General features: G+C 40.3%; 1 protein-coding gene across 1 annotated transcript; it reads left to right on the forward strand.

The window, feature by feature from the left end:
• Positions 1 to 5,155: 5,155 nt before the first annotated feature.
• LOC123407841 (gamma carbonic anhydrase 1, mitochondrial-like) lies at positions 5,156 to 8,338 on the forward strand. The gene is made up of 5 exons (XM_045101069.1): positions 5,156 to 5,404; positions 6,444 to 6,587; positions 6,656 to 6,781; positions 7,336 to 7,487; positions 7,843 to 8,338. The coding sequence occupies exons 1-5, from the start codon at positions 5,299 to 5,301 to the stop codon at positions 8,104 to 8,106; spliced, it is 792 nt and encodes a 263-aa protein (XP_044957004.1). The 5' UTR covers positions 5,156 to 5,298; the 3' UTR covers positions 8,107 to 8,338.
• The last annotated feature ends 2,382 nt before the right edge of the window (positions 8,339 to 10,720 follow it).

The raw sequence follows: 10,720 nt of genomic DNA on the forward strand, positions 1-10,720 counted from the left end.
GTTACCGGCAAGTCTCTTTACTCGTTCTGTAATACAAGATCACGTGGCTAACTCTTTATTCACATTGCTTGCAAGGCTTGTTTGTGATGTTGTATTACCGAGTGGGCCCCGAGATACCTCTCCGTCACACGGAGTGATAAATCCCAGTCTTGATCCATGGTTACTCAACGGACACCTTCGGAGATGCCTATAGAGTACCTTTATAGTCACCCAGTAACGTTGCGACGTTTGATACACACAAGGCATTCCTCCGGTGTCAGTGAGTTACATGATCTCATAGTCATATAAATGTATACTTGACATGCAGAAAACAATAGCAACAAAATGACACGATCCTATGCTACGTTTATAGTTTGGGTCTTGTCCATCACATCATTCTCCTAATGATGTGACCCCGTCATAAAGTGACAACACTTGTATATGGCTAGGAAACCTTAACCATCCTTGACCAACAGGCTAGTCAACTACATGCTCACTAGGGACATTGTTTTGTCTATATATCCACACATGCATTTATGTTTCCATTCAATACAATTATAGCATGGATAATAAACGATTATCTTGAAACAGAAAATATAATAATAACTATTTTATTATTGCCTCTAGGGCATATTTCCAACAGTATATAGGCATCATGTCCAAGACAAGTAGACCGACTCATGCCTGCATCTAGTACTATTACTCCGCACATCGACCGCTATCCATCATGCATCTAGTGTATTAAGTTCATGGAGAAACGAAGTAATGCTTTAATAATGATGACGTGATGTAGACAAGATCTATTCATGTAGGAATAGACCCCATCATTTTATCCATAATAGCAACGATACATGTGTGTCATGTCTCTTTCTGTGACTGAGATTGAGCTCGCAAGATCGAACCCATCACAAAGCACCTCTTCCCATTGCAAGATACAAAGATCAAGTTGGCCAAACAAAACCCAAATATTGGAGAAGAAATATGAGGCTATAATAATCAAGAATGGATATAGTTTCATAGATTTGATCATAAACTCACAATTCATCGGATCCCAACAAACACACCGCAAAAATATAGAGTTACATCAAATAGATCTCCAAAAGAACATTGTATTGAGAAGCAAAACGATAAAGAAATCCATCTACATACTGCCTATGGACCCGTAGGTCTGATATGAACTACTCACGCATCATCGGAGGAGTACCAATGAGGATGCTGAACCCCTCTGTGATCGTGTTCCCTTCCAGAACGACACTAGATTGAATTACGTGGCTTCTGGAACTTGGCGGCGGCTGAAACGATTTTTCGGCTCCTTTTCTAGGGTTTCCAGATTATTGGGGTATTTATAGAACTCACAGGCCGTGGAGGAGGTGCCCGAGGCCCCCAGTACCCACCAGGGCACGCCAGGGGCCCGGGGCGCACCCTCGTGCCTAGTGGGCCGCCTGGACCTCCCCTGGTTGGAATCCTTGGTCCTCAAGTTTCCTTCTGGTCCAAAAAATCTTCATAAAATTTCATGGCATTAGGACTTCATCTAATATTGGTTTTCTATGAAGGAAAAAACAAGCAAAAGACAACAACTCGCACTGCACACTATGTCAATAGGTTAGTCCCAAAAAAAGATATAAAATGATTATAAAATATCCAAGAATGATAATATAACAACATGAAACAATAAAAAATTATAGATACGTTGGAGACGTATCCCCAAGCTTAATTCCTGCTCATCCTCGAGTAGGTAAATTATAAAACAGATTTTTTTATGTGGAATGCTCCCTAACATGTTCATCATATTATTTTCTTTCTAGCATGTACATATGGAATTGTAGATGATTCAAAGCAATAGTCTATAATTTGACATGAAAACTTCAATACTCAAGCATATCAACAAGTAATCAAGTCTTTCAAAAATCAATGCTAAAGAACGCTTTCCCTAGCTCATCATGCTCCATCATTGATCCATTCATGCAACACATCCAAATATTAGCTACATCCAATGCTCAAGTATGATAACAATGTTCCTTGGTTGGTGCTTTGTAAGAGAATATGGAGACTCAAATTCAAAATAAAAATTGCATACAGTAAATAGATAGGCCCTTCACAGAGGGAAGCAGAGATTTGTAGCGGTGCAAGAGCTCAAAGCGAAAAAACTTAGAGATAAAATATTTTGGGTGGTATGCTTTTCCTGTCAATGAAAACGACTAAGAGTTCCCAATATCTTCCATGCTACATGATACGTCTCAAACGTATCTATAATTTTTGATGGTTTCACGCTGTTATCTTGCCAACTTTGGATGTTTTGTTTACCTTTTATATCTTTTTTGGGACTAACTTATTAACTCAGTGCCAAGTGTCAGTTCCTGTTTTTCTGTGTTTTTGACGCTTTTCAGATCTGATTTTGGAACGGAGTCCAAACAGAATAAAATCCCCGAAATAATTTTTTCCAGAACGGAAGAAGATTGGGAGGCTTGAGGGCCAAGCAAGTGGGCCCACAGGGGGCCCACAAGCCCTGTTGCCGCGGCCAGGGGGGAGGCCGCGACAACCAAGCTTGTGCCCCCCTGGCGCTCCCCTGCCCTAGGTCTTTGGCCTATAAATTCCCTAAAAATCCAAAAAAAATTAGGGCATCCACGAAAACACTTTTCCGCCGCCGTAAGCTTCCGTTTCCGCGAGATCTCATCTCGAGACCCTTCCCGGTGCCCTGCCGGAGGGGACTTTGGAGTTGGAGGGCTTCTACATCAACATCATCGCCCCTCCAATGACTCGTGAGTAGTTCACTTCAGACCTACGGGTCCCTAGTTAGTAGCTAGATGGCTTCTTCTCTCTCTTGGATCTTCAATACAAAGTTCTCCATGATCTTCATGGAGATCTATCCGATGTAATCCTCTTTGGCGGTGTGTTTGTCGAGATCCGATGAATTGTGGATTTGTGATCAGATTATCTATGATATATATTTGAGTATTTGTTGATTTCTTATATGCATGATTTGATATCCTTGTAAGTCTCTCCGAGTCTTGGGTTTTGTTTGGCCAACTAGATCTATGATTCTTGCAATAGGATAAGTGCTTGGTTTTGGGTTCATACCGTGTGGTGACCTTTTCCAGTGACAGAAGGGGTAGCAAGGCACGCATCGTGTTGTTGCCATCAAGGGTAACAAGATGGGCTTTTATCGTAGATATGAGATTGTCCATCTACATCATGTCATCTTGCTTAAGGCGTTACTCTGTTCTTTTGGACTTAATACTCTAGATGCATGCTGGATAGCGGTCGACGTGTGGAGTAATAGTAGTAGATGCAGAAAGTATCGGTCTACTTGTTTTGGACGTGATGCCTATAGATATAATCATTGTCATAGATGACGTCACGACTTTGTGCGGTTCTATCAATTGCTCGACAGTAATTCGTTCACCCACCGTCTACTTGCTTTCATGAGAGAAGCCACTAGTGAACACTACGGCCCCCGGGTCTATTCACACCTATCGTTTCCACCTTCGCTTTTACTTTGCTTTGTTGCTTTCAGTTCTCACTTGGCAAACAATCTATAAGGGATTGACAACCCCTTCATAGCGTTGGGTGCAAGCTCTTTGTGTTTGTGCATGTACTTGTGATATTCCTTCACTGGATCGATACCTTGGTTCTCAAAACTGAGGGAAATACTTACCGCCGCTGTGCTACATCACCCTTTCCGCTTCGAGAGAACACCAACGCAAGGCTCCAAGGCCACGGGGGAATCCTTTGCATATTTGCCAAGGAAGTCCCTAAAGGCGTAGCCGTAGGAGACGGATTCCTGGTGCCGTTGCTGAGGAGTATCAAGACATGAATAGTCTCCCGTCAGCACGCTTGTTTCTGGCGCCGTTGGAAGGTCTTTTGTTGCACTAGCACTACACAAATCATAGGCGGTTACCAAACTGAAAATAAATTTTATTTATTTTTCAACCATTCTTTCACACTCCATGGCTAACCGCATCCACGGGTACCGTCCATTCCAACGCTTTCCAAGGATTTTATTCATTGACAACGTAAAATAAATTTTCTTTGCATTTCGGGACTGTGCATCCCTATTCCGTCATACTCTCATTCAATGAAAAGTGAATAAACACTCATCTTGAGAATAACCTATTTAACATGGAAGATACCGGCCATCCCTCGTCGCTTCATGAGCGGTACGGTCACACAAAGCAGAAATTTATTTTAAACATTAGAGTTGGCACTTGAAAATTTACTTAGAACGACGTTGAAATACCACATATAGGTAGGTATGGTGGACTCATTTGACACAACTTTGGGTTTAGGATTTGGATGCACAAGCAATATTCTCACTTAGTACAAGTGAAGGCTAGCAAATAGATTGAGAAGAGCCCAACCAAGGAACGAAAACCATCGTAAGCGAACATTAAACATAACTAACACCGAATAATGCAACACAAGTAGGATGTAATTTCATAGCATAATTATTCCATCGTAAGCGAACATTAAACATAACTAACACTGAATAATGCAACACAAGTAGGATGTAATTTCATAGCATAATTATTCCATCGTAAGCGAACATTAAACATAACTAACACTGAATAATGCAACACAAGTAGGATGTAATTTCATAGCATAATTATTGACTTCATATGCATGTATAGGGAATCACAAACCTTAACACCAATATTTTTACAAAAGAATAATTACTTATCAACATAACTCACATATCACTATCTTCATATCGCGAAACTATTGCAAAGAATCAAGTTTAACATCCAATGATCTTCATAAGAGTTTTTATTATAAATCCCATGGATATCTATCACTTTGGGACTAGTTTCATTTTAAAGCAAATCGCCATTGCAAAAAACAAGTTCTCAAACAAATATAGTCCGATAAATATATTAGAAAACGTGAAAAACCATATACACATAACGTGAATATATAAGGACTACTTTAAAAATAATACATACATTGAAGACATATTAAGCATCTTCAACAGATGATTAGAAGTGTTCAAAAGAAAAAAAGAAAAAAAACAGATGATTATAATCAACTGTGATGCCCATCAGATCCGTCTCCCGGCCTCCCACCGTTGGATCTCATGTTTCAATTGCTTTTCAAAAAAAAAAAAAAAAAAACTGACACCTGAATGCCCAATTTTGTTTTCATCTTCTATATATCCTATAATCATTTTTACCTCACCCAGTTTTACATCCATTTGACAGGCTCTCGGCTCAGCTCCCCTCTCTCCTCCAGATCTCACAAGGCGACGGACCAACAGACGCAAGGCCACCGGCGCCGCAGCCGCCGCATCTGCGATCTTGCCCGCCGCCGCTGCCGCCCTGAGAGATGGCGAAGGCGTCTTACGCGGTGGGGTTCTGGATCCGGGAGACCGGTCAGGCCCTCGACCGCCTCGGCTGCCGCCTCCAAGGGAACTACTTCTTCCACGAGCAGAGTAATTAAGCACAAACACATCCCCTCACCCCCTCCCCCTCCCCCTCCCCGTCGTCGAGTTTTGCAGATACTCCGGGCATCGCGTGGATTTGTTCTTCTCGGGCGGCCCCAAAAGAGTGAGCAAATCGGGATCGCCCCCATTAGGATTAGGTCCGGTTCAGGAAATATCACGGTTATGTGCGCCCCCATTAGATTGGGGCTGGCCTAGGGTTCTGCGTTGTTAGGTCATCAAGGTCTTGCACGGATTCGGATTCAAATCGACTGTCTTTCTAGGATGATTGCTCATTTCATTTTGTGAAATACGGTGTTGTTTATCTACTGATGTGTTTTGGAATAGCTAACATGTTTAATGTACAGTATAAGCCAAACTAAGGCTGTGGGCAGTGTACGGGTTACAGGTCACTCTTTGGTAGAACTTGAATCTTACCCAAATTATTTATACTATAATTGCATATTAACTGAACCTGCCTTTTTGGTTCTGCACATTTCTTCCTCATCGATCTCATTATCCTTGGATGTGCATATGTTGTGTTCACCCCTTATTTGTATACATCTGATGATGTTATCTTTGTCATTTTCGGCGTGATTGTTTCTGTATGTTTGTAAGCTTATTAATCCTGTGTTAGCATTTTGATCGCGCATCTCCTGAATGATATCTAGGTGTGTCACATTTCAATGAAAAAAGAAGACATTGGCATTTTACTTGCATTGACTCTATCTTGTTTGACCACTGAATCCCTGATGAAGCTCATGAATTTGTATTCCCTCTTCATGTCACACTTTGTAGCTGGATAAAATGTGTATCCATCTGTAAGTTTTTCTTTATCTGCATATTAGCTTTCTGTGGCTGTCAAGTGGCAGATGACACTTTCTCATCACTTGATCTTCTGCACCGTTATCTGCAGGATGCTGCTTATGTTGTGCACTGCATCTAATTATTATTGCCATGTTTTATGTTGGCATACATTATAATTGTTTGTGCTGTTGTCAGCAACTACACCTATCAAAGTGCTAACATGATTTTGTTTTGGACTATCCAGTTTCAAGGCATCGCACACTTATGAACATCTTTGACAAAGCCCCTCATGTTCACAAAGAGGCATTTGTCGCTCCAAGTGCATCCCTTATTGGTGATGTTGAAGTTGGAAAAGGGTCTTCAATTTGGTACGGATGCGTCTTAAGAGGTTTGTGCTCAGTTTTCCAGTGAGCCTCATTATCGTCTTCTTTGCTAAATCAATATACTTGATTTCAGGTGATGCAAATAACGTTCGAGTTGGATCTGGGACCAATATACAGGACAATTCTGTTGTGCATGTGGCAAAATCTAATCTAAGTGGGAAAGTCTTTCCAACCATCATTGGAGACAATGTCACAGTAGGTAAATATAGATATACCTTCTGGTTCTTGTTTTAACCACTGCTTTATTCCACAGTCTCGTGATGTTTAATTGTTCATTATATGCTTAGACCAAAGTCTAGTCTAGTAAAATTGTTATTGGTCTTTATCGGGGTACTACTTTTTCATTGATATTCACAAATATTTTGTTATTGGAGCCCTACTTCTATGGTTAAAGTATGATCTCTGGACTGTAAGCAAATATACCAGATAGATACCATGTTTTTTTATCCCAACACAATAGTATCGATAATTTTGAAGACAGGTTTGAGCAATTGAACTTTTGTGCAAAACCTTAGTAGTGTTAGCATGACATACATTTAGCAGAGGATATGCACTATAACTTAACATTTGTATTCGAAATTTAAACTCTGATATTGGTAATGGTACCCATTGCCTCTCATCTTGTCCACTATATGATATGCCAAAACCAATCTGACACCAAACCTGTTTACAGTTATGTAGGACCTTCATTCTTGTGTAGATTTTTTACTGATATTCTGATATGATATATATGTTCCAAACTTTGTTTCGCAGGACATAGTGCTGTATTACAAGGATGCACTGTTGAGGATGAAGCTTTTGTTGGTATGGGAGCAACCCTGTTAGATGGTGTTGTTGTAGAAAAGCATGGGATGGTTGCTGCCGGAGCCCTTGTAAGACAGAATACAAGGATCCCTTGTGGAGAGGTTGTGCTTTACTTTACCATTATTGTTTAGATTCTTACACGTTCGCTTATCTTGTTTAATTAATTAACTGTTCTTTACAAGAAATACTGTATGTCTGAATCTGGATTAGCATGCGTTGAGAGAAGAACCATTTTCTTAGATACATGCATTATTCAAATGGCTTGGATATTTTATTAGATAGTGCAAAATACTTCATGTTGCTTTTCTTGGGGGGGGGGGGGGGGGGTAATTGCATCTGCCAGTGACTTGTATGGCATGCATTTTTTGCATTGATGAAGCAAAAAACTGCATAACCCTTGTTTGATTATCTTATCTCAGCAAATGATCTCTTGCTGACTGTCTCTGTTCAATTTAGGTATGGGGTGGAAACCCTGCGAAATTTCTGAGGAAGCTCACAGATGAGGAGATTGCTTTTATAGCGGAGTCGGCTGCCAACTATTCCAACTTAGCCAAGGCACACGCTGTTGAGAATGCCAAGCCCGTGGAAAAGATTGATTTTGAGAAAGTGTTGCGCAAGAAAGTTGCTCACCAGGATGAGGAACACGGTTCCATGCTTGGTGCCACTCGGGAAGTCCCTCCAGAGCTGGCGCCGCCCAGTCCTACTCCTGCGGCCCAATAAGCTTTGCTTATCTGTGTTCCTCTTCTTCTTTGGTGCCTTCACCATCTTCAGTTTGAATTCTTATATACTATCTGTTCATTTAGTTTGGCAGTTTAAGATTATTTCAATAATTTTGGGTCGAGCAACGTTCTAAAGCTGACCATGCACTTCAGTTTCTGTATTCCATATGTTGTAAGATCTATGGAACAAACAGAATAAATTTACCAGTATTGTGCGCTGCGTGCATAGTTTACTCTGGCTAAAATTGCGAGATGCACTGGAGGAGATAAACCTACGTGACACGTCTTGAGGTGTTCCTAGGCATACGTGATTTTGGGGCCGTATTGTGGATTTATAGGCATTTTTGCTTTCTAAATTTCTTAATTTTATAATCCCTCTTGTATTTTGTGTCAAACTTTGATCGTAAATTTGACTATCAAAAATTAAGTTATACTCTCTCCGTCCCAAAATAAGTGTCTTAAGCTTAGTACAACTTTGTACTAGCTCTATTATAAAGTTGAGACAGTTATTTTGGGACAGAGGGAGTATGACAGAAAAAACATACCATCGACTTTGTATTTCAATTCCTTTTTGATGGTATAATTTTTTGTGGAGTATAACTATATTTTGTTAGTCAAAGTTTAACTGAAAATACAAGAGGGACTTATTAACCCGGACGAAGTTGCTAGATATCCGCTAATATTTTTGTTTGATTTATCAGATTTTATAGCTTAATATGTCGAACACTGCCATACATTTTACCGAAAATATATTCCGACATCTCAAGTAGTGGGGTTATTGAATCTTGTTGCTCCGGGGGTTAGGTGTGGAGTTCTCTGTCTGGGTTTAATAGCCCCATCGAATTTTGAGAGATGATATAATGGATTAGTATTCGAAAGAAGTTCGTAATGATATACTGTTTAGACACATAATTTAAAATTTATTATTCAAATTTTAGGTGAAGTTTGACTCAAAATTTAAGGGGGACTTATAAACCTAAATAAAGATGATACATTTGTATGTAATTGTGATTCCATGTATTGTGTGATGGCTAATCACCTCAGGCGTTCCAATCATGGATGTCGATGTTGTTGATTATTAACAGTGCATTTTTATGAGTTTGTTCTTCATTTTTATGGCGGTCATGCTATGTTTTCTTTTTAGATGCAGTATTTGTAACAATGAATTAATTTTGCATGCAACCTTCCCGACGCGCCCACACACACATGTCTTCCGTGAAATTAACTCCAAGGGCAACCTATTTGTGGTGCTTCTTACCCCTCAGCCCCCCCCCCCCCTTTGCAACCCTCCTCTATTGTCGACCCCCGCCACCCATGGTAGGGCCACACGCGCTGCCTCGCTGCTCCGCAGTGATTAAGTCGTCACCTTTATCACGTCGATATCGCCTCGATCATCCAACAAGACTCATCTATTTCAGGAGCTGATTGTCGCACCCTTGCCTTGCACCCGGCCCGCATCATCAACCGCTTACCTCTTCCGACAACGACAATGTTGTGTGCCCGTGTTGGCCCTGCCTCTGTTGAGGTGCTGGTGAGACCTCAATGAGAGTGTCACATACTCATGGCCTATCATTTCATTCTTGTGGCTGCGTGCCTTATACTTAATCGACCGATGTGAAGAAAGTTTCTAGGGAACTGACATTTAACAGTAAAAACTAAACTAAAAACTCAAAAGTTGGAAGTGGTAATGGACCGGAGCTAGGCAACATTTGGGGCTCCTTTGATTCATGGGAGTTTTTGAGTTTTTGATATATAGGGCTCCTTTGCTTTTTGTGGCATCAAACAGTCCATATTAATCCTAAAGGGTTCAAGTGTGCATGACACTTAAATTTCATATTATTTTTATTGTCGTATTTTTGAGAATCCGGCAAATCAAAAGGGCATAATTCTATAGAATTCAAGTGGGCATGTCACTCAAATTTTTTTTTACGCACACATTGTTTTTGACGTAAAGAATCAGATTTATTATAAAAATTCATCAGAAGTACAAAACATCTCAAACATAATAAAAAATACATTGAGATTCTTAGACCATCAAACGATCACTGCTGTCGTCATAACGATTCGCCGACGCTCCGCTAGTGATTGGGGTTAGCCTTCGGGTTGTCTTCCTCAGAGTCAGACGACGAGGGATATGTTAGCACATCCTCAAACACACTACACGTTTGTCTGGAAGCGATGCCGGAGTTGTTGATGCTGCTGCTGAGCCGAGTAGCACCGACGATGCTTAAGTTTATTTGTCATGGATTCAGAATCCATGCATATACTCTACAGATTGTTTATCTTCAGTACATAATTATTAAAATGAATTTAGAATTTTAAAAGGTTTATTCTCCTAGATTACATTTAACCCAATATGTACCTGAAGTGCTCTCAGGAGTGATGGGGTCGACTTCGACACCCAGACTCATAGAGGGTCTAGGATGGAGGTGAAGACGATGTTGGATGCTCGAAACTGTAAGAAGTACTCCATACTTTTCAAAATAAGCGTCTCAAGCTTACTACACTTTTATAATACTACAACTAGTATAAAGTAGAGACACTTATTTTGAGGCGGGGTAGTACATTATATTACAAAAGTTAATTTTGTGATTTTCATACAAGTAGCAAAAAAC

Source organism: Hordeum vulgare, chromosome 7H (assembly GCF_904849725.1).
Source record: "Hordeum vulgare subsp. vulgare chromosome 7H, MorexV3_pseudomolecules_assembly, whole genome shotgun sequence".
Taxonomy (NCBI): Eukaryota; Viridiplantae; Streptophyta; class Magnoliopsida; order Poales; family Poaceae; genus Hordeum; species Hordeum vulgare.